General features: G+C 38.7%; 1 protein-coding gene and 1 long non-coding RNA gene across 3 annotated transcripts in view; one reads left to right on the top strand and one right to left on the bottom strand.

Annotated features, from left to right (window-relative positions):
- Nucleotides 1–2,416: 2,416 nt before the first annotated feature.
- The window catches only part of esamb (endothelial cell adhesion molecule b), a 66,448-nt gene continuing 43,719 nt past the window's right edge, over nt 2,417–25,145 (top strand). For both annotated transcript variants that reach the window (XM_008425013.2, XM_008425012.2), the window contains exon 1: nt 2,417–2,843. In XM_008425013.2, the coding sequence (XP_008423235.1) occupies nt 2,789–2,843 (55 nt within the window). In that variant the 5' untranslated portion in view covers nt 2,417–2,788. The remainder of the gene's footprint in view (nt 2,844–25,145) is intronic.
- LOC103474208 (uncharacterized) lies at nt 20,987–22,148 on the bottom strand. The gene is made up of 2 exons (XR_535124.1): nt 21,952–22,148; nt 20,987–21,336 (listed from the first exon to the last, which is right to left on the bottom strand). It is a non-coding gene; the product is annotated as an uncharacterized LOC103474208 (long non-coding RNA).

Genomic DNA, 25,145 nt, shown 5'->3' with positions numbered 1-25,145 from the left:
CWGTTTTTTTATATATCAGATGTTTTATTGACAGTAAAAAGTTTTGATATGAAGCTGAATGCGTTTGTTTTTACTCCTCAGAACAACATCAGCACTTTCCTGCCTATCTGCTCCGTGATGCGCTGGRATATTTCTGGTTYTCGCTTTGTGCCAAAGGGTTGCCTGAACCTCCCAATGGGGGTGTTGAATGTTGTCAGGAAAGAGGATTCTTCATCTAACTCCATCTGCAGGAAGCCTGACTTTACGTCTAATACAGAAAACACTTTWGCATTGGGTATAGTGGACACAACTTTGAGTAAGTTCTCAGCACTGCTTGGAACTTTTTAGCTCCAGCTATTTGGTTCAGCGACTGATAACAGTTTAGAGTCATAGTACTGCATTTTGCACTTGTATCAATACTAGACTGCACTTTGCGAGACACRAWATAAACGTCTACCAGCCATGCTACAACATAATACATTGCAGACGTGTGATTGTCTTATCACTAAGTAAAGAAGCGAGTCTTTATCGGCCTTTACTCTCGTGTTCCTGTTTACCATGCATTCATGCGTCTGTAGCCAGTGTATGGAACTGAAGGTGACCTAATTAGTCGTACTGAGCCACGAACACTTCTGAAGATTAAACTTTGAGGTAGCACTTATTAGGTTATTTTTAATGCATGAGGGATCACTTTGATGTAAAGCCATCCATCCATTTCCTATGCCTGCTTTAACCCTGCTGGTTTGGAGGGGGGTTTGGGGGCAGAGGGCGGCTAATGCCCATCTGGAGGTGTAATTTCTCTAGATCCAGGGTACGCTGCAGCCAGCCCATCACAGTACGACACGGAGACGGACAGAAAATGAGCCACTCCCAGCTGAGGACAGTCTGTTGGTAATTAACCCACCATGCCTGACTTTGAGAACATGGGAGAATGTTGTGGTACCTGGTGAGAATCCACACAGAGAGAACAGAAATGTCTAATCTGGGATTCAAACCTAGGGCCTTCTTGCTGTGAGCCAACAASTRCTCCAACTACAGGAAATAAGTGCCTTAAAAATGAWATGTAGTTTAAATGAAATAAGTCAAGAAGCAGATTGATAAACGTAGAGAGGATCTATGAATTGAGTTAGTAGTGAACATGAATAAGAAACTAATTGTTTCCAGTTGTTTGCTCTTCATGCTWGCGCTCGTGAGGCTAACCAAAACAGCAAAAAACAGACTTTTTTTTTCCCTCTAAATAATTATAAATATCACAAACTTTAAAAAAAGAAGCTTTTATGTTTGTGGGACTTTGCTCTTACACCATTGATTCTATGTCCTCAGCCTGTATTGAACATGGAACTACCTTATTCCAGACTGGTAGAGTCCGGGGTATTGTTTCAGCTACAAAACATTTTATGGTTTCAATTAAGTAAAAATATGAGAGGAGTAACAGAAAATAAAGAACAGAGAAGAAAATAATAYCTTTAAGAGATTAGCATCTGCACACAGACAAAGAAGAYTTTAACTGCATTTCTAACCTTTATCCAAGCATTTGATAAGTAATTTTGACAAAAGGTTGTTTTGCTCTCGTTTGCTCTCCAACAACAATAGTCCTGTTTGGTGCCTCAAGAAACGTTTGGAGCAAGTTGTGTTTACTTTCTGATAGAGAAGCTAGAGGTGATCCAAAATATCAATAACATCAATACCAAGTTGATATCAGTATTGAATTGATACTAGCATAATAATATTGATACTTCAGTTTCAGATTCTATTTTGAAATGTTATTTTTGTATTATAGTTTCTCARCTCTACCTCCAAAAAAATAAAAAGTTTCTTTTAAATTTTGCTCTAAAATGGTAATATTTAGCTTTTTGTCAATTTAGGAAAAATTGACAGACTTGTATTTTAATACAAGTATAATCTGTCTAAATCCGGTTCTAGTTTTGAACAAAATAAAGAATAATGAAAAAATAAGAATAGCGATAGGTCAGTTTGACGATATATCGAGCTTAAATAAAAAGTAGCAGTAGCAGCGATACTGGTCCTGAATTTACTTGGTATTGGATCGGCAATATGCAGTATTGCAAACCTCTAATAGAAGGAGCAGCTTTGTGTACTCAAATCAATAACATTACATAGTTAATTAAATTCAGAAGGAAGAAAGTGGCATTAAATCTAACTTCAGCCTAAACGCCATTTTCAGGTGCTTCAGTATGTTTTAGGTGTCAAACTAAAAAGTATTTAGAAAGTTTAARACGTTTTGTGTTATGTTATTGTGTAAAAGGAAAAAAAAAAACTGGTTGCATTTGTAAAATCCAAGTTATCCTTGAGAGGTTACTTCTTACAAAACATCAAACCTAAAAAGGTAAGAAAYAATAGAGCAAAGTTAAGTTTTACGACCAACAGGCAGAGATGAAATTTCCCGCTGCCAGGGGGCGACACTGAGCAGCTCAGGTGGGGTGAATAAGCTCCCACAGTTTACAGTTGGAGCAGGACAAGAAGGAGCCGGGCTCACTCCAGGGACAAAGCCCAGAAGTGAAGCTGTTTCAACCCGAACCGGGAGCGGCGGGGGGAGGACGAGCCAACTCAAAATACTGCACACCTTGTTAAAGCGGCGGACGGAGCACTCTGCCATGCCAGCCGCTGTCTGCAGGCGGGATGGCAGGAGGAGCCGGAGCTTTACTTGCAGACGTCGCCCTGCTGGTTCGCTCAGCGGACAGTTAATTGTCACCTGAAGGCAGCTATAAGCGGCAGTTCGGGGCGGCGCGGCTGCTTTCTGGAGTCAGCTTTCAGAGAAGCCGCAGGAGCAGCTGGTGGATGTTGCACCATGGAGGTGAAGAGGAAACTTCGAGCCATGCTGATGCTGATATGGATCTTCCCAGGTAGGCCAATTAATTCATCAGGCTCCCCTGAAACGTGTATCAGTTAAAAACTTATTATTATTATTTTTTTTTTAAGTGAGATGACTTAAGTGAGAAAAAAAACATCATCTTGAAGAAGCTTCATAGAAAAAAGCAGAGCCTTTTTTAAAAACTTCTCACAACAAATAAGTTTTAATGTTTAACTGTAAAAAGATGAAGTTAGCTCAGACGCGCCTCCACAACTGGAGCTCCTCGCTTCAGTTTTCGGCGGATTTAAAGGCACCACCCGGTGATGTGTCATTTYAGCTGACACAGGCATGTTCACAAAAACACAGCTGAGTGATGCGATGTGGAGCTTAATGGCGCAACGAAAACTACGTTTTTATAAAGCCCTCCAGAGGAGAMAGAAAAAGCTAATCTTGCCTCATTTGTATTTATGATGATGACATCACAAGAGGCACAAGAATTGGCATTAGTATACACTGCAGTGGGCAATCGGGACTTATGACAGATTTTCTACATCGATTCTAAAGCGGTGGTGTTGGATATGAGCTGCAAGGGGTTCAGCCTCTTCTTGCCTTCGAGTTAGAGTCTGACTCTGATGACCCTGAAGCCACGATGGATACGGCTTGAAATTTAATCAAGCGGTGACAATGTCAGGGATCGCCTTCGGAGTTTGAAATTTGTTTATTTGTGTGACACATTAACACTCTTGTGATCGTTTTGCACTTTTTACTCCTTCTACATACCTTATGCTGTTTAAACAATTAAGCAGACAAACTTGTGATGTTTAAGCTGTAGATATAAAAGTTATATTTGGCTTATTTTTCCTTTCGTAAAAGAACTTTTTGGTGGCACATCGCTTCGACATCATTTTCCGATTTGGTTGGATTACAAATTGTCATTTACAAAGTGGTAAATCGTTGCCTTTTTCCCCACCCAGAGGTGATGGCTTAACCCACTCTGCTGCTCAGCTGAGATCCTATACATTCCCATTCTTTTAAAAACTGCCAAAACTTTAATCAGCAACTTATGCATCACAATGTAGAGAAATGTGTTGTTATTCACACAGTGTGACATATAAATAAATCTTAAACTCTATCCATGTAGATTTTTATCAACTTCAAAGTCTACCAYGCACAGGCTTAACACAGCAGTTTGGAGTATTATTTCTGCTTAGACTGTAATTTTGTAGCTGATTTTCAGTAAMATTCTACCCGATTTTTTTTTAATGCTTGTGCTAATTCTTCCAGTCAAATCTGCCTCACCTCTGGTATCTAAATCAAGTTAATCCGCTCACCTCACAGCATTCGCACGGCATTTCTGCACTTCTGCATTTCTCTGCTTCTTTTTAAATGTTTCCATCTGATTGGGGGGGTTTGTATCACCTTTCATAGTTTTGAGAGTGCAGCTGCTCAGCATGCAGTCTGAACCCGCGCTCCTTTAGCTTGCCTTCCCTTTCTGAGTACTGAGCAATGGGATTTTTTATTTTATTTGCAGAGCCACATATAGCTTTGAATCCATTCCACTGTTGACTTTTAATAACTAAACAAAATTGATTCAGGAATGAATCAGTATTTCCCTTTGTTCTAAAACAAAGTAATAGAAATTTAATTAGGCCAGAGTAGCAAAAGGCCTAATGYATATTTGAAATGTTTATTATAATTCTCTGCCACACAGATGGGCCATTTTGAAGGCCTAAACATACATGCGAAAACTCACAAATTTTTACCCAAAATCGCCCTCCACGTGAAAAAGCTGAAATCTGGTATGTGTAACCCTCCAAAACAAAAAAAAAAACAAAAAAAAATAAAAAAAATAAATCTTCTCCTGAAGGTATGCCCTAAACCCAACAGGAAGTAGGCCATTTTGGCTCAAAGTTCATTTTTAGGTGTTGCTGTTGACCTTTAACAAACTCCTTCAGGGAATTTGAGCCRTCAGCTACATACTTGACCAATTTACTCTTAAGGCATTGGAGAATAAAAGTTATCAAAAGCTTGCATACTCTAGGTTGAATTACAAACTCCAGGTGTMCAATTGAAAAAAATTWGCCAAACTTTACCAGGTGGAACAGCTGAAGCATCTTTTCTATTTTTACAGTAATTTAGAGTACATGAGAACAGCAATGAAAGAGGAAGTTGATCACACCTGTCACCAGATTCATGTGCATTTGGAAACTTGATTTTTATAMATTTTTCTTTGATTAAACATTTTAAAATGAGTAAGAAAAATAGAAAAAAACCTGGACATTTTCAAGTTCTATAGTGATTCCAGATGCATCTAAAGTGAGTTTGAATGATTTTACAGAGTGGGCTGGCAAATAACTTTAGCACTCAATTTAGTGATTCCCTACTGACTTTTATTAGTCGTTTGTTTCCTTTCTCCTGCTCCCTCTAGGAACATATCTGAAGTCAAATACAGGGAAACGAGCTCACTGACAATTCATGAAATAAGGTCTATGTAATTTTTATTGCTATGAATTCCACTGTGGCACAGCCTGCTTGTTTCTGTGTGTGTTTTACCAGAGGTTCCCTTTTAAGCTTGCAGCAGAGTGCTTCATTTTAAGAGGGCATAATGTTGTTGCACGGTTGAATGCTCGAATGAATTTCAAAGAAGTCCAACATTGTTAGCTTTTGTGCTCTCTTTTGAGGGTTAATGTCCCCTGTGAGGGTGAAAAAGAACGTAAAATCTGCGGTGTGGACCTTAAGGAGCAAGAAGTCATTAAAAACGTCTGGATAGGAAGTCCCAGCTGTCAAATTAAGGAGGCTTACTTAATGGTATTGGTCATAAATCCTGCATAAAGCATTGGCTTATGAGTACTGTGACTTGTGCGCATGAATAGCAATGAGTTTAAAAAATAAAACTAATCTTAGGGAATAACCAGACAATAAGAACCACAGGTTTTCCCCTCTCTCTCTTTTTCAGAATCATCTAAGCTCTGCTCTTAAAAGCTCCTCTGACTTGGACAGTCTTGTTCCTGTCAACTGTGCGGCTGCACAGTTTCCTAACAGATGTCGGCTTCCTCTCAGAGCAGAAATCAAACTGTTTTCTTACGTCAGGAGTTGCTTGGTTCACGGTTACCGTCCAATCAAAGAGCAGCACCGGAACACGCTTACAGGAAGAACATTTAAACCCTTTTCAGGTCACTTTCATACAACGCCCTGCAAATGTTTTTTTTTTTTTATTATACCCATGGATCTTTTTCACATTTTATCGCGTTACAACCACAAATTTCAACGTATTACATTGATGYTTTATGTGACAGGCCAACACAAAAGTGGTACGTAATTGTGAAGTAGCTTTAAAATGATCCACAGTCTCAAAAGAGTGGTATGCATATGGATTCAGCCGTCCCTACGTTTATGCTGCACAGAAACACTTCATGTTAATTATAGCTTCATGTCTTGTGAACAGGCATATCTATCGCCAAAGGTTTTTGACCTTTTCTTTTTTTGCAAAAAGCAGTTCAGCGTGTAAAAACWAATTTTCTTCCTGCTGGAAAGTGAACCGTCAGGCTATTTCCAAACCTGCCCTACTATTTAGCTTAGTGATGGGAAATTATTGTATTGCCAACTGTATTAAAAATGATGTGGGAAGGTTTCACGTGCATCGATACTTTCGCAAATCTCTGTAACTTCTAAGCAGTTTGAGATTTTCCTCAAGCTAGAAAAGCCACAGTTGGAGGCTGTGGCTTTATTTGTAGCGAGCGTCTGCATTGAAGTTACTGTGGCGTGGCATTACATCTGACTTGCTTTGATTTGTGCTAAGTGGAATGAAATGAATAAACTCAGCTTGCAGCTCACTGGAGAGTAACTGTTTGTGATGATCAAATGGCCTTCTTAATTGGGACGATGGATGTTGTTGTTTTTGCCGGGTGCAAGCCTGTCAGAAACATGCCTGTCTGAAAAAGGATCTAACGGAGGGAAAGGCAACCCGGCTTGTATCGATGAAACCCGGCAACTTGTTGGCTTTACGTTACGTAATTACCAAGTGAAATAAATTTGAGTTGCTCATTAGGCATTCTCATGTTCCCATTAACTGCAAGAACAGTTAAATCCAGAAGCGTTTGCCGATGCCGAAAGACGGCCGCCCACCTGACGGCTCAGATCGCCCTGAGGTCAGTGACAAGGTGAAAAAATAACTTTTTGCTTGGCCCGGCTATTAAAAGCACCGCCCTGTCCTCGGCTGATTGTGCTCACTGAGCGCCGGTTCGTGATGAGCCACTTGGCCGTGGCGTAAGCTGATGTTTGCGAGCCAGCTGTATCCCYCCCTCCCCTTTCAGAGAGTAACTCTCCGAGCTTAGGGTAATTCTGATTATGATTAGCTAAACAAGAAATTAGTCGGTCATGGTCCAGACGTTAAACAAACAGCGTTCCCTGTAGGCTGCTGCATGAAAATTAACTATCAGTGCAAGTCTTTGGCAGGCCTCAGCAACTACCAGAGGACGGAAATCAGAATTTCAGCCATAAAGCTCTTTATTCCCTTGGATATAAACAATTTCTGGGCTGGTTGACATTGACGTGTGAAAGGATATTTATGGTTAAACAGTTTGAGTTGTTAGCAGAGACTAGATGGTGTAGGTTTCTCTTTATATTGCTTTGTGGGGATTACAAGTTTTTTTTTTTTTGCATAGACAGAAAAAAACGAATACATTCAATATGCTGTTCATCTCCAGTATTTGGGGAGAAAATATTCACGGACATTACTGTGTAGCTTTCTGGGCTTGAACTTGCATGCATCTGAAAGTCTCCTACGCTTTACTGAACACAATGATGTCAATTTTGGAGTTTACAAGGCGTAACTGATTTCTATCATGAAATCCCTTCTCCCTTAAATTGCTTTTTATACCAACCACACACCAATTCTAGGAGGAGATAGTCCTTCCTCTCCACTGCCGTGATGAGATTGCAATGTGAGAGCTCAGACAGAGTTCAGAAGACAGTGTTTGTGTGCTTTCTAAATCTTCCTTATTGGCAAGATTTCAGTGGCCTGCCTCTCTAATGAAGGCATGAGAGAGAGAGTGTTGCTATGATTGTGTTGGGTTTTAACGCTTTATCTCTCCGGCACCTGTTAACTCCTTCGGTTTGCAACCATAAATTCTAGGCGAGTTAAAATGCATCACCTACAACTGCCTTTCATGTTGCATTTAGACAGGAACGGGTTATCAGTATCGGGGTTTTTATTTTTCTACCAAAGTTTCAAAAAGTTATGAATCCATTCTTCCATCTATCCATTCTGTTCGGCTTGGCACTTCTCTCTTCGCAGTGGGGGCTGGTTGTTTACAGCGCAGACAATTTTGGGAAAGTTTCATAGCGTCCAGCCTGTGCATTACAAACGCCATGGGCAAACGTCAGCAATTGGGTGAAATGTAAAACTTCAACAGAGTCCACACTTCCAGGAAGCGATCGATCATTTCTCAACAGTCAAGAGTCCAGACCCTCTGTATGAAGCAAATAGTATGAAACCAGGCTGATACTTGTATAATGCTTTATCAAGTCCAAGGGACACCAAAGTGTTTCACACTACATTCAGTCATTCACCTGTTCATGCAAAACATTCACCCGCTGACAATGATGAGCTACTGGATTGTAGTCACAACGGCAGTCTGACAGAAGCACGGTTGCCTTGCACCGGCGCCCCTGGGTCCTCTGAGCCCCACCATTAGGCAAGGTGGGTGAAGTGTCTAGGACATAACGACTGATGCGGAAAGGGCAGGGGTTCGAACTGGTGACCCACTGGTTACAGTAACAACTTCTACTACCGTCGCTCAATAAGGACTCTATTGTCCTATCTGCCAAACATCTGCTACCATGGAGGTTTTAGGAGAACTGAATGGCGCCACTCTCCCCCAACACACACTCCTCAGACTTCAACCCTCAAACTACAAGTGCAGACATGAAGGATCTCAAAGCTAGAGAACCATTTTGTTCCCCAAGACCTCAGACTCCTCAGTTGTTTTATATTTGATAATCATACACTTCTACCTTATGAAACCGTACTCACACGTCTGGACTCCTATGTATTAGCATCGCTCATTAGGTAGCCCAATTTGCACTGTGTTTGGACACCTACTTCAATTTATGGTATTCTTAGTATTGCTATTTTTATTTGTTTTAATATTTGTATATCATTATACAAGTTATCAACTGGTATTCTTGTTGGTAGCAAACAAGAAAGGTTACTGTGGAAGAAAGTTATAACATAAATACATATATTTATAATCTTTGAAACGGGTCTGTCTGTCATGAAAGGTTGAGTCAAGCTGTTGTGTTACAGAGTTCTGTAGTTTAACACAATTGTGTTTACTTCTGACTTAATAAAAAAAATTAACTGAAAGAAAAGCTAGCTTAGTTTGGCACAACTTTCATATTCTGAGTGCTGCTGTTAGGACAACCTGTTACTGCTCAAGTAGGGTGCATTCACTAATCATCTCATGAACTTTATGGACATTATGATGATAAAGGAAAGAGATAAGCTTAAAACTGATTTGTGCCAATAGACAAACCAAATCCATTATCCTAACTTTATTAAAAACACAAACAAACAAACAAAAAAACCCAAAAAAAACCTCTCTCTTCCAATTTAATAGGATTAGGCATACTTGCGGTTCAGATTAGGATTTCCAGATAAGTGGAGAATTGGACAACCGTTTCAGATACAGGGGATATAGTGAGAGTTGGATTTAGGCAGCTGCCTCCTAATTTTCAAACGCATTATGAACTGAAAGTCTATTGAAGCAAAGACTGACATTGAAAGAATAATATGTCCGTTTCATAATTCACCTGTTTTACAGGAAAAGAAAAGGTGCAACCTTCAAGCCTATAGTAGTGTGGTCTTTGTTGGCATTTTTCTTATTGTGATTCTTTGCTACTTGTCATTTGTGATGGACAAAGAAAGCATTATTCTTTGATATGATATGAAATATTAGATACATATTTGTTCACTTATAGTGTCTGGAATATCCTCCTGCCTACCAGTAGTTCATTTTTGTCCTCTGTAGAGGACATTTCTAAACTTGAATATCTCCCACCCCCTGCATTCTACTGAATTAATTTCTTTTGGTGTCTGGAGAGGACATTTAGAGCTTTTCAATGATGCCACATCTGAAGGGGAGGGACTTTTGTACGTACCTTTTTCTAATTCATAAAAATGGCACTTATCAGTAATAACACATTTTATGGGAAGAGGCAAAGTAAGTGCATAAAACCTTTTATTACCTTATTGTGGGATTTTAAAAAATTGTGATTGAACAATATTTTTTTTCCTGGTAGTCAGGAGGTTAAGACAACTTGGGTGCCACCTCTTAAGTTTCTACACCATGACTTGCAAACAATGGACAAATGTGTAAGAATGAGAGGTGTTTTACATGCAGAGCTACTATCTTTCTTTCTTTTTTTGGTATTTTAAAGGCCCCATAAATAAGAATTTTGAATGTAATAGGTCATAAATCAGAGAAAATGTCTGTTTATGGTAAAAAGACTTCTGTCATCTCGTATCAGCAACACCACTCTGCTTCAGCAGCGTGCGGGGTTGTAAAATAGGTCTTAACCCCACGGGACTCTTTAAGGTACTTATGTTTAATTGGGGGATAGCACAATAACACAGTGTGCCACTACCATCCTTACTGACTTCAGCAATCACCAGATAACTTTTAATGCGAGGTCAGTTTTTTTTTTTCCAGTGGAATCATTTCTGACTGAGCTTTTTTTTTTTTTTTTTAGAAAGCACTAAACATTTTTTTTGTTTTACTAAAATTTTGAAAATGTCAAGGAAAATGAATGGTGGATAAATTAGCTCATAGCTTTGACTACAGGCTTCTGCCAGTAGAAAACGTATTGAAACAAGAATAAATACTTAATTTTTATACACACACTTTTAGAGATTCATCAGTAAAGCTGTAATAAGATGGTCAAACAATTTTTTTCTACATTACCTGCATCAAGACATTTAATCTTAATTTATGGGAATATACATTTCAATAAATGGAAATCTGACAAAGCTTTTATTCATAAAATGGGGACAACATTGTAGTTCCTTCATTTTTCATCAAACTGGTTCACATTTCTTCCTCTTATATTTTACCTTCCTTTTAAAACTGAATTGTTTTTCTGGAATTTTGGAATGAAGGAGGAACGTCTTTAAGAAACTGGTGTAACTTTCTGCTGTAATTGCAATGATATCTTCCAATATTGCTCAAAGCTAAATTAGTCTCTTGGTGTATGTAAATCTATGAATTAAAAAAAAGTATGAAAACCATCTGTGAGCAGCTCTCTGGTATATTAGTCTGACATTTAGCAAACATAAATATTTGTGTTATCTTAACTGATCTAAAGCAGGAAACGTAATTCAATTTTGAGACAGTTGGAAAAAATAACGTTATGCGTCTTTTTATAAACTATTTTACACATTATTTGGTTTCAACTACGACATTTCCCAGCATTTATTTTAAACTTGGTTGTTTTCTGTGAAGCAGCATAAACATGTCTGAAAGAAAAAATACATTCAAAGGCCTGGCAGATATGATGATCTGGTATTTTAGCTCTACGTTTCTTTCAAGAAATGAACTGATTTACTCTGATTTGGGGGGGAAAAGCACTGATAAATTCATTATTTGAGTTCTGTTTATCTGACAAGGTGCTCTGGCTTTCTCCACTCCTGCAGGGAAATAAGCAGAAAACATCCTGTTATCACTCCTCCCCTGATGCTGCACCTCTTCCGAATTACGTCGTTCAGCTGAATTTCTATACTTCTGTTGCAAACTGTTAAGTCACCACTGGTTTCAGGCATGGTTGCGTATGTGATGCCAACGCACACCTCAGTGTGTGTGTACGTGTGTGTTCTGATGGCGAGGCCTAATTGACCGCCTTCTTCTCTGTGTGTCGTGAACTCTCGGGGAAGACCCCTGTGGAGCTGCGCAGAAAGAGCGGAGGCAGAAAGAGCCGGAGTTATGCAAAGAGTTCTGTCATGTATAACTGGGGCAAATTAATTGGCTTATGCTCACAGCAAAGATGACAGTGGAGAACAGACACATGCTCCAGCAGCTGCTGCTTGTTTGAATTCATCCTGACGTGGATGGATCAGAACATGGAGTTATCAGCGAGGACAGCTGCGGCGGAGGAAGCTGACAGGTGTTGATTGGATCTTTGCGTCCCGGCTCGCCGAGCTGACGTGACTTGAGACAGGAGATTGCTGATGGGTGTGGAAATATGGTAGTGCTGACAGATCCTTTAGCATTCTGGCACATAATCAGCTGTACAACTGCTCATTTTTAACTTCAGGTCAGAACACGCGTACGCCAAAGCTGAAAACCATTGACAACCATTTGATGTTTATTAAAAAAGCGAAAAGGGACAAAAGTAAAAGTCACCAACTTACTCTATTGTGTTGGGTTAGGTGATATTACAGCTGTTGTGATAGACATGTGATTAATATCAATGGAAACGATATCCAATAGAATGTTGATAATTTCACTTTACTTTCATCCAGAACCACACAGCATTCTGGGGTATATAGGCAGAGGAACGTTAGTTAGCTAAACTTACTTGCTCAGGTTGTTGTTGCTAAGCTAACAACAACCTGCTAGCTTAGCAGCTTGTTGAACAGTAGCCCCCAACATACTCAGGCAAACGCCATTCCTCGGAACTCTGCCCATACTCGAGGCGGACTTGGTGTACGCATACCCAGTGACGTACTGACTCGCACAAGAAACCGCTTGCCTCCCCTCAATCACATTAAACAGTTTGGTGTGCGACGCTAAGCTGAAAATGTGGAGTCAGCGCAATCGGTCGTAAGAACATGTAGCATGACTGCTACTCTCTGCGCCGCGCTAACGGCTAGCTAGAGCATCAAACTTGCTAGTATCCATTCGCATTGTGGGAAATGAAAGAGTTTATCACGTGAAATGTAGACAGTCGGTACACTCGACTATGACATCTCAACTGTCCACTGGCATTATTCACAGAATACACACAGTACGCCTCAGTACGTGGGAGCGGTTTCATGTTTTGCTGCCAACGGGCCTCATCCTTGAATATAAGAAAACACAACAGAGTGGAATGAAGGGAGAAAATTAATACAACAACTTAAGAGGAAATTGTGGCTAAAAGAAGAAATGCCACTGGTTTGGCAGTATTTTGAATATTAAAAAAAATAAATTAATCAACAATTATCTATATATTGACTAATATGACAGGCATATGTTATGTTTTTCAGCCATATTGTCCAGCCTTACTATTGAGTGCAACTTATTTATAAAATTAATAACCTAATATTGTGGCTTGCATCCGCATTCTGCATAGCAGCAATATGTTTTTCCTTTCCAATAGACTTTCACTGTCCTCCATGCATACAATTGATGCATATCCTTAGGGACTGTGGTGCTATCACTCAGAAAGAGTAATGTGGACAATGTGATGAAGGAAAAGAAATAAGAGTCTGGGAAATGTGGGTTAAATAAAATCAATATTCACACAACATTCAGGAATAGATAAATTGTACATGTTTCCCTGAGGTCATACAGCCCAAATGTGAAGGCAGTCATGACCCTGCTATACAATAAGTGCTTTTACCAGCAACATTCAATGTTATCTTGCACATTGTAAAGGTCAGAGGCAGCTTCCCACTATGCATAGGCTGCTTCACAGAATCCAAGAATACCCAGAAAACCTTTCAGCTGTAAATTCGATACAGTTTCAAGTCTTTTCCTAAAGTCTAAGGGAATGTGTCTGAACAGGGCCAAACTTCCATCTCACTTCTGTTGCTGCACATTGCCAGTCAGCTGAAAACACAAAGTCAGGTGTTTGAAAAATAATTTTGGTTAATAATGTTTGAATTATGAAAGAATGAGATGAATCAAAAAGTTGCAGTTTCGGAACAGCAACAGTTTTCTGTTTATTGAGATACAAGGGAAAGATTCCAGAGAAAACCACCACTAGCGGTGAGGATAGTCCGTTTACATCTGCACATTGCGCCACCATGTGTATGTTTTGTATATGTTAAGCTCACTCTGTAAGATGTTTGTACACATCTTTGTAGGTTTTTAAATGCTAATTTATGGAGATTTTTAAATTTAGTCTGTAAATTCAACAATTTCAAGACTCCTTACGTCCTTGAGCCGAAACAAAAGGGCTCAAGAATGTTGTTGTGTACACTGTAAGTGGATGTCTGAATGACAAAAGTCAAAGTCAGTGTAAGCTTAAAGTGGATGTTCAGCTCTCACATCCAAAGACGGCTAACGAGAAACATCTAAGGCAGCATCTAAAAATGTTTCAGCAAAATGACGCACATCCGCAAAAACGAGTTTCCACTGCTTGGAAATGAACACCGAGCATGTCTGTATGGTGAACCCATACAGACATATGGGTTCACCATACAGACACCGAGCATGTCTGTATGGTGAACCCGCATAAAGTGTTATTGTTCGACTTATGCTGTTTAAAAATATATAGATTTGTTCAAGTTATAATATCTGAAAATCTCACAGAAATATTTTACTTTTAATACAAAGTAATCCTGCATTGCATTGCAGCCCATGTTTTAACTTTTGACCCCTTGTGGGATTGAAATCAACATGCTAGCACTTGTAGTTCAACCCATATTAGCACAATGCTATAGCTGTGTGTTGGCCCAGCCAATAGTCCAGCACTGCACACCATACTTATTTTTGTTTTTGCTTTTTCTTTGTGAAAGAATCCTACATATTACAGCTGATATTCACTGATCACCCATTAAATAAGTAACAGAATTGACAGTATATTTCTTCTACTTATTCTCTGTCGTTCTTGTAGAAGCAGGAAGGGTTTATTTATTAATTAGCTGCTTCCGAATTTCAACTTGGGTATATAAACACTAAATGATATATTGCAGCTTTCCTTTAGCTCAGTTTTCATATTTTGGTGGGCCAAGTGAAAACACTTCTGATTTTAAATATAAATGACGCTTCAGGACATTTTGGCACATTAGCTTTTTGATACAGCAAGAAGAGCTTATTGTAAATTTGAATAAAAGAACATGGGAAATAATGCAACAAAGGAGCAAAAAGAGGGCAGGCGATAAATAAAGTATAAATAAATGAATGCAGGATTTTAGTTTGATGTTTGTGCGCCTCAGTGGGTTTAAGACGATGGTGGTATGAAAACTGTCTACATTGAAAAACAAAAACATTGCTAAAGAAAATATTTCTGGCTGCAAAAACAGACCTGGAGATTAAAGTAGCTGTCCTCTTCATTTTTATGGACTGAAATGAAAATGAAAATTATATTGATAAAATAATAAGTAACAATCAGTATGTTAAATAATTTTGGCAGAAGTAGGAATGGATGTTTTTGGAGTTGAAGGTTAGAGCAGGGTTTTTCTTGTAAGTGCTGCTTTCTACTCATTTTTGAGAACAGATCTGCAAATTCTGACTTGTAATTTGTTCTCCCCAAGTACTTAACTCATAAGAGAGAAAAAAAGAACATCTGCTGCAGATTATTTTTATTCCCCAAAATAAGAAGGCCATTTCCACTTATTCATCAAAACCTGTTGAAATAACTTTACAGTACATTCACAGTACATTCCAGTCTTTGTTGCTGTATCAATTATAAACAGTATTTAAACTTAAATAATATTCACTCTCCTGCCAGATTTGAGTGTAAAGTAAACTTCTGATTAAGCCAAAATGTTTCTTGTTGTAATACAGGCCCTTCTCAAAAAATTAGCATATTGTGATAAAGTTAATTGTTTTCCATAATGTAATGATAAAAATTAAACTGTCATATATTTTAGATTCATTGCACACCAACTGAAATATTTCAGGTCTTTTATTGTTTTAATACTGAWGATTTTGGCATACAGCTCATGAAAACCCAAAATCCCTGTCTCAAAAAATTAGCATATTTCATCTGACCGATAAAAGAAATGTGTTTTAATACCAAAAAAGTCAACCTTCAAATAATTATGTTCAGTTATGCACTCAATACTTGGTCAGGAATCCTTTTGCAGAAATAACTGCTTCAATGCAGCGTGGCATGGAGGCAATCAGCCTGTGGCTCTGATGAGGTGTTTGGAGCCCAGGATACTTCAATAGCGGCCTTAAGCTCATCCAGAGTGTTGGGTCTTGCATCTCTCAACTTTCTCTTCACAATATCCCACAGATTCTCTATGGGGTTCAGGTCAGGAGAGTTGGCAGGCCAATTGAGCACAGTAATACCATGGTCAGTGGTTTTGGCACTGTGAGCAGGTGCCAAGTGGTGCTGAAAAATGAAATCTTCATCTCCATAAAGCTTTTCAGCAGATGGAAGCATGAAGTGCTCCAAAATCTCCTGATAGCTGCTGCATTGACCCTGCTCTTGATAAAACACAGTGGACCAACACCAGCAGCTGACATGGCTCCCCAGACCATCACTGACTGTGGGTACTTGACACTGGACTTCTGGCVTTTTGGCATTTCCTTCTCCCCAGTCTTCCTCCAGACTCTGGCAAATTGATTTCCGAATGACATGCAAAATTTGCTTTCATCCGAAAAAAGTACTTTGGACCAGTGGTCCCCAACCCCTGGTTTGTGGACCGGTACCGGTTCGTGGACCATTTGGTACCGGGCCGCGCAAGAAATAGTGAAATATTTCCGTTTTATGTATTATTTGAGTCTGGAGGATCTTTTATTATGAAAATCCTTTAACCGGATTCTCTCGGTTACTTGCGCGCCAACACTGAGGCCACAAGCAGAAAAATGAGTAAGAGACAGATCAGATGTCTTTGGAAAGTTTCTTTGCAAAGGGGAAAAGGCCCAGAGAAGAGACAGGAGAATGGATTTATCCTGGACCGGTAGGCGAGTCCCACATTACAAGCCCGCTCTGCGTAACATGCGGCGACCTGCTGCTAATGAGGCAATGAAGCTTCAAACTGCTTCGCCACGTAGAGACCAAGCAGGCAGTGCATATAAGCAACACTTCTGGTGTCATTGTCTCCCATCACTCCCAGATGGAACCGTCCTCTTGCAGAGAAACAAGCTCAGGGCTCCGTTAGTCAGTATCGTGAGTTAAAATTTTCACGAAAGTAAAATGTTCGTTTTTGTGGCGCATTTGTATCTTATTTTGAAGGGATATGTAAACGTTACCATAGCGACCAGAGTCAGAGCGTTTGGGCTGCGGTCGAGAGGAGATGAGTAGAGTTTGAGTCTTAAGTCTGGTTTAGACGGTAAGATTTAAGAATTGTCGGCCGATTCTCCAAACCTCTGTGACCACAGAGCTGATAAAAGTCCAACAGGTTCGATGGGTTCACACTTTTTCCTTCCCACAGACTTCCCACTGAGGTGCCTTGATGCAGCACTCTGCGAACAGCCTATTCGTTCAGAAATTTCTTTCTGTGTCTTACCCTCTTGCTTGAGGGYGTYAATGATGGCCTTCTGGACAGCAGTCAGGTCAGCAGTCTGACCCATGATTGCGGTTTTGAGTAATGAACCAGGCTGGGAGTTTTTAAAAGCCTCAGGAATCTTTTGCAGGTGTTTAGAGTTACTTTGTTGATTCAGATGATGAGGTTCATTGCTCGTTCAGAGAACCTTTTCATGATATGCTAATTTTTTGAGACAGGGATTTTGGGTTTTCATGAGCTGTATGCCAAAATCATCAGTATTAAAACAATAAAAGACCTGAAATATTTCAGTTGGTGTGCAATGAATCTAAAATATATGACGGTTTAATTTTTATCATTACATTATGGAAAATAATGAACTTTATCACAACATGCAAATTTTTTGAGAAGGACCTGTATTTAAATTTTAAAGTGACTCAGAGCCTCATATTGATTTTGATTGATCATTTTTCCATAGAGCTCCTTACCAAAGACCCTTAAGTGGAGCCAGTTGACACGGAAACAAAGATGGCAGGGCCGTACGAGAACGGGACAGAGAAATGGTCCAAACGAAGTCTTTATGCAGTTTTGTTTAGAAATATAAACATTCAACATTCAATTTCTCATTCAAAATTATTGGTGTTCTACAAATGGTGAAGATGTGTTGATAGAAAAGCAGAGGAGATGACAGAGAAAAATTGTAACATGATGTAAAAAGACATGATGGCAATAAGAACGGTTTAATTTGAGTTAACGCACTTCATGAAAAAAAGTTTTAGCATTCCCTCAAGTTCAACCGCAGACTGTCTGCATCTCTGTTCATGGGGAATTAAGGTTTTCACGTAATTTATTCTTTTAATCTTTTATCGTTTTATTCAGCAACATAACAGTTTCTGGTTTTATAAAAGTCCAAGTGAGTAAACCACAATTTTCTGTTTATTCAGACAACAATTTACCTATACAAAATGTGAAAATTTTACGATTTGACAGTATTTTCTTTTTCAAAATTGATTGTGCTTTTGCATAGTTTTATCTCAATTTCTATCTAAACAAATGTGTAAACATCTTTCCTTTTTGTTGTGCGAATCTCATGCTGTCCATTGCCTAATTGCTGATCTCCTCCCTATATATGTTGAAAGATCATTAAGGCATCCACACATCAGTGGTAAAAAAAATAGAGATCTTTTCTGCGTGGTTCATTAGGAGACCCTTTGCTTGGCTAGCAATATCCACACTTTACTTTTACTCGGTGAGTGAATCTCACCTCATTAACTCCCACGCCTCACTGCCATGTATCAATATCAAGCACTCTTTGGGTCCGAGTTTGTTGAAACGTGGAACTGAAAAAACGTAGATTTTCAGTGCAGTGAGTCATAAAGAAGCACAGACTGATGAGCATGTGGGGAAACCTAACAGGTGGCGCTTCACCATCACCTCGGTGTCCGAGTTGACTAATGATGTGGCCGCTGCTGGACAGTCTGGTTCCTCCATCGGGGGACATTACACATTCCGGACATATTTTAACAATTACATCTTTACTCCTCCATCTTCCTTTGGACGCGATAACGCTGCAGAATGCACTGCTCTTGTGGGAAAATAAAACAATCCTAACATTGGCGAGCTGCGGACGCTCAGCGGTCGATGGTGTCCGGCTGATTGCAGCCAATAAATGGCTCGTCTCAGAGGAGCGTGTCATTAACACGCCGGCCGTGGGTGAGGGTCACCGTGGTTTAGAACAGGTGCGCTCTAATGAGGTGCATTCTATCTTTTTAAATAGGACCTTTTTGCTCTGGATGGAAGCAGTTTCTGAACCAGGTGTACAAACACACACACACACACACACACACACACACTAATTATCATCCACTGAAACAATTGATTTGCCTCCAGACTTTTACTGTTTGTGGCGGCTTCAGACAAAAGAAGGCCACTAATGCCAGCGTTCGTGGCTCAAGGAAATCGGAGCTGAATAACCGAAATTAACTTTCACGCAGTTTCTGCAACGCATCGAAATTCTTCAAACGGAGAAAACCGTAATTAGATCTTCTCTCTCTCTCTCGACGACTGCCTACGGTTGTTTCATCAGCGTTTTGAAATGTTTGCTTTTATCCAAAGAGCAAGATTAGTTTTCAGCAGTGAAAAGGCAAACATAAAAAATACAAAACTGCTCCTCCATGAAAGGAAGGGGGGGAAAAATTGTTTTATTCTTGCGACATTGTGGTGCAGGTAGGAAATTGGTGGCTGGGTGGCAGCAGATGAGTTTTCCCACTAAGACGCTTGAAGATTACAGTTCTGTTGGGTTTTTTCCCCCCCAGTTTTGTTGGATGGGCTTTCTGGATTTGTAATAGGTTGGTTTTCTTAAAAAAAAAAAAAAAAAAAAAGTTGAATGACAGCTTTGGAAAACTGGAGGAGCAAAGACGGAAATGATGCATCTAGGAAGCAGGGCGATTGTTGTCCGCGCGGTAGGGAGAGATTAGTATTCATTGAGGAGTCGGAGCCGTCCCCGCTCCATTCTCCTGATGGTTGAATGTTTCGCCAGATGGAGGGGAGGGTTATTATAGCCAGATTAATGCTGTCATCTGGCTGAGGTGTAACCCTTGCAGGCTTCAGGCGCTGTTGTGCGAGGCTAAAGAAGGTGCATCAGGTCAATCCCGCAGTGAACTGGGAACTTGGACACGAATACTGCTGACATTCAATCTGAGATTAAAACTACGTTGTGCTGCGAGTCCCTGTATCTCACCTGGTTCAAACGGCGGGGAACGGAAAACATAAAGAGGCTTTAGGCGACTTCGGTTTGTGGTTCAGTGTGTCACGTCTTAACGGGTCGTTCCAACGAGGCGGGTTGAAATTCGCCACACCTTCGCACCTTTGAATGAAAGTCACTGACTTCGTTTTAGTTCAGTGGACTGCGTTGCGTATTCATTTCCACCGACTTAACTGGAGCCAATAAAATGGGTTTCCATTAATGCTATTTGATGGACTCTTTGAAGTTTGCATTTGGAAAAAGATTGATGAAAATACAGAATTCATAAACTTCAGCTGTTTTCTGCTGCTTGGCTTTGCTTTCATGTACCTAGTAGAAATAAAATATATTTATACTTCTGGCTCTGTTTTTATTTTTAAGACAACTGTGCTAACGTGACAACTTTCATTATCAAAATGTCTAGCTTATCACTGTTACTGTGTTTTCTGTTGATTAATTGAAAATGAAGTTAAAAACAAATTCAACTTTTTTTAATATAAAATAACATTTTATTGTTTAAGATGCAATACGATTCAAACATCACTTTTAGTCTCAAGTTTGAAGTCTATCAAATCTTTTTTTAAAGTGTGAGAACAGATGGGAAAAGAAACATCTCACATTAATTTTTAAAATTAAAAAAGCAATCTTAGATTGAGGCACTAGTGAACACTGCTTTTTTATATTTCACTTTACTTTGAGTCTTCAGATTGAAGTATGAAATAGCTTTTTAGTGAAATAAATATTTCTAATTTATTTCACTGTTTTTTTTCCACTTTATTACAGTTTTTGATTGGCAAGTACATGTGGTGTGAGCCAAAATGTATTTCCTTGTACATGTACAACATTCTGTACTTTTGCAAAGAAAACATAAACGACACCTGTTGGCAGCCACAAATGAACTCGATGCATGTAGTGGAYGTTTCCTAGAATTTAGATCTGAAGGCCAAAATTCAGAGAAAGCATATCAAGAATAGGTTTGTTGTACGCTGTAGTTCGTCCATGCAGCAACTACATAAACTCTATTGCTTTTCCTTTTGACATTTTCTGATTTAGACTTATAACCACAGGACAACTCAATGAAAAAACAATTGGCTCCCGTCAACTACCAGCATCGTTTTGCATTAAAATTGTATTTGCTGAGAACCTTTTGCACAAACATTCCTCGGATTCCTTTGGTGACGTCCACCGGCTCCTTCCCGGGGATGGAGAGCCGTTTCTAGGCCAGGTGGAGGATGTAATCCCTCAAACAGAACCTTGGTTGACCGCGGGGCCACAGCTGGTCAGGCGGTTTAACCTCTAAAGGGCGGCTCCAGGAGGCATCCTTATCAGGAGAACACCTGAACCTGCTCCTCTCAGCACAGAGGAGAGGCAGCGGGGTTTACTCAGAGCCTCTTACCGATTAATGGACTTTTCACTCTTAAGAGAGGAAGAAGCTGAGCCAGCCTGAAAAGACAGTAATTTCACTCTTCAGCAACATTTCATGATTGTCTTGGCTGAACTCCAGTTGGAAATGAATTGGCACGACGACTAAAGTTTATTGTTTTAATCTTGTTGCGGCGATTTGGAGGTAAAAAGGGTGAAAACTGTGTTTTGTTTTGTTTTGTTTTTTTTTATTTTTATTGTTGATCATTTATTGTGATTTCTTATAAGAATTGTGATTTATTGTTGTCACAATAACTTTTAGTCATTGAAAGTAAATGGAAAAACAAAACTGACAATATCAGAAACGTTATTTTTGCCGCTCTCTCCAAGTTCGTTCCACAATAAATATCAGCAAATTCAAAAATGAGATTAAAAGTAGAAATGAAGAAGGCTGTTTCCAATGGGAATGATTTTCAAGAATAATATTTGTGCTTGTGGTGCTATGAACGCTGTATCATACAGTYACAGCCATGACTAGACGGGACATAATTTTATGTTTCATTGTGTCGCGAAAGGTGAATTTGAACCAACTTGAAATGTTTTGCAAAGGACAATCCATCCAGACTGGACTCATGGAAACAAAAACATTCAGAGAAGACCAATTTAACTGAGTAGGAACTGTTCTCTTTGCTTTACCTCATTTTTCTATTGTCTCCATTACAGCAAATCCTCCTGAAACTAGCTTTGCCGTTTCCTTAATCCCCTCGACGTCGGTCTCTTTCTATCCCCCCAGGTGTTCACTGCAGCTGTAGCATCAACTTAGTCTGCGGATCAAATTTTCATTGGTTCTTCAGTCTGTTTCCATTGGAAATAACCCCTTTGTATTGGCGAGGCTGAAAATAGAAACAATGCCAAGCAGAATAAATTGTTAAGCATGTTGACTGTAATCTCAGCGGGCCGTTGGAGGCCGACTCTTTGGAATGACTGAGGATTGAACTCAGCCAGAATAATTACCGTATTGTCACCTCTGAGGCTGATAACCTGTGCTGTTAGTTTAGAATGAAAAAAAGTCAAGTGTGAAAAATTACAAAAATCCATGAAGTAAGTTTTTAAGCCATATTTAAACATTAAAGTGCTTTGTACTACTCCTCTCTTAAAAACAGGATGTGAGAGCCACATATTGACGACAATATATCATTCAAGAGCATCACGATGAATCGATTATTGAAATAAAGTAATTTAGTCATTGATTACCGTAATTTGTAACTGAAAAAAGGCCAGTTGCTGAAAGAACGAGAATGGAAATTAAGCAAAAACTGTACAAAAGAATATAAACATTTAGACAATTGAGATGGAAAATCTAATTTGTAGATTAGATTTTTCAATGAATTGGTACGACGACTTAACATCTTCTGCCCAGAACAACAATAAACTTTTCTTATTGAAAGGGGATCGAGTTGTTTTCATCTTTTAGTATATTTCTATTATTAAATAAAATAGACTTAAGTGGTTAAATGAGAAATCAGCAGAATGTGTTAATTTTTTTTATCTGATTAATCGCCAGAATAATCAATTACTAAAAATATTTATTAGTTGCAGCCATAAATTATATTATTAATATATTAGTGTGTGCAATGTTCCTATTGCAAAAGCTGTTTGCAGTGCAGTAATTGTTTGCCACAATATATTGTTCTGAACTTGCACTTTGTTTACTACATTTCCATGTTTAGCCTGTTGCACAGTGTCGACATTGTCCAAAACGCTAAAAGGCTTCATGCTCTCATAGCTGCCTTGTGCTCACCTTTTCTCCATTTTGACCGCAAGCTACAAACCTGAAAACAACTGAAAGTCAAACTGCAGAGATGATGACRGAGACGGTTGTGTTTTCTTATACCCTGCATGGCGGTTTAAACTACAGAACAAGTTTGGAGATTTCTCTGCAAATGAACAAATTCAGAAAACTGCTATTTGCAGAACCGTGTGACGTTTCTTTTTTTTTTTTTACCCTCTTTGCCATTTTCCTCCAAACATACATTATTAATATGCAAATCATATTGTGTCAAATGGCAGTTCAAACAAGACGCATTCACACTGAATAAAAATAGATTTTCATCAGATGAATTTTCTTCGGTTTGCTTCATATGATGAGAAAAGTTGTCTCCGACTCTGAAATGTTACTGTGCCTCAATATTTGCTCACTTGCAGCCGGCGCTGGTGTCTGGATTTATGCTGGTGGAGATGGAGTTCATTCCCCTGGCGACGAATATTTTAAACTGAACTAATTTTTTAAATGTCAGCTTCGCAGAGCGCCACAGGATTAATTTCCAAGTCAGTTATCTTCTGTTGTTCAGTTGAGGATATTAATTATCTCTCAGGCCTGTCGTGGGACAACCATCATTTTTGGCTTATTTACAAATTGTTTCCTGTAAGGAGCCATAATGTGAATGCTGCTAGTTTGTTTTTTTTTTTTGTATATCAGCACACATTTCAATCATGTATATGAGCCAGCARAAACAGTTTTATTTCCAGTAACTGCTTAAGGTTTAATATTAATAGCTTGTAGGTCTTTAAACTTGTAAGTTATGCATATTTTATGCTTTGCTTTAGAATTAGCTACGACAGGGATGAAAATTTGCAATTTTTTCWCTAAACCTCTCCTTTCTCTTTTTGTTTGCATTCAAAAGTTTAAACTTTGCTTTGTGGTCGTTGAAAATGAGCAAAGTTCTCTGTGAATGTCTCTGCAGAATTTAGCTTTCCTCAAAAAACTAAATTTCCTTCATACGTTCACTCAGTGTTCAGAAAACTGGAGCACTCATGACTTTTACTCCCGCTCAATGATTGGTTAAAACCAAGACATGACCCATTCTAAATGTTAAATGAAGACAGATCAGCAATACGTCCGACAAATGGATCAAACTAAAAAAAAAAAAACTTCTAAAAAAAAGTAATGGCATAAACACTGAATATACTGGCTGCTGGACTTTTGCTGTGTGTTTTGTGAACTAACACTAAACCTGTCATGATAACTAATTTTGCTAGATGATAAGTTGTTCCAGAAGTTATTGTTTTGAGATCATTTTCAAGGAATTTAACGGTAATGGCGAAAATAATAATAATGCAAGAACACATTCCCAAAGATAAGTAAACTTTAAATTCTAATGAACATTTATCACTGAAACTGGAAGACATTTTAAATATCCAAATAAATAAACAAAACAACAAATAAAATAAATTATGAAGTCTTTGTAAACCAAATTGTCCTTCAAAAAGAAGGTCTAGTTGAAACCAAAGCGGCAAACTGAAGACTTTTATCAAATAGTTTTTGGAAGAAACAGAGAAAACGAGGGATAAATGATAATCATGCCAATGGGTATTGAGTTTGTTTTAATTTATCATATTGATTTATTGCTTATTGTAACAGGCCTACCTAACACACACTCTGAATAGTCGAATATAGTGGTTTTGAATTCTAAGCTGACACATACTAAGTTAATTTTACTTATTTTTTTTTTACTTCTAAAAGATAAAGATTTTGCATTCTGGATGTTTGAGAATCATTATTTATCTTTAAGATTAGAAAACTAAGTCTTCATCAAAGGTCTGTATCCTAAAGCTATACCTTATTTCTGGGTGTTTTTTTTWWAAATAAATACATAAAACGGTTTTCCAACTCATGGCTTGAAGAAATTCATACACAATAACAGCGCCCCTTATACTCGCAGTGTGCTTTGTTTTTGATATTACTAAAAGAAATTAAAAAGAACATAACCCGTTCTTTTCTCACTTTGACACCAAGCAGCAAGAGGGATTCAAGCATGAAATTGCATATATTACGACCTATAGAACCTCAACCTATATGATTTTCTTTTCCCCCTCTTTTTTTTTTTTTT

The sequence above is a fragment of the Poecilia reticulata genome, linkage group LG13 (genome assembly GCF_000633615.1).
Source record: "Poecilia reticulata strain Guanapo linkage group LG13, Guppy_female_1.0+MT, whole genome shotgun sequence".
NCBI classification, from domain to species: domain Eukaryota; kingdom Metazoa; phylum Chordata; class Actinopteri; order Cyprinodontiformes; family Poeciliidae; genus Poecilia; species Poecilia reticulata.
The sequence above is the reverse complement of the archived record's forward strand: the minus strand, read 5'-3'. Positions and strand labels throughout refer to the sequence as shown.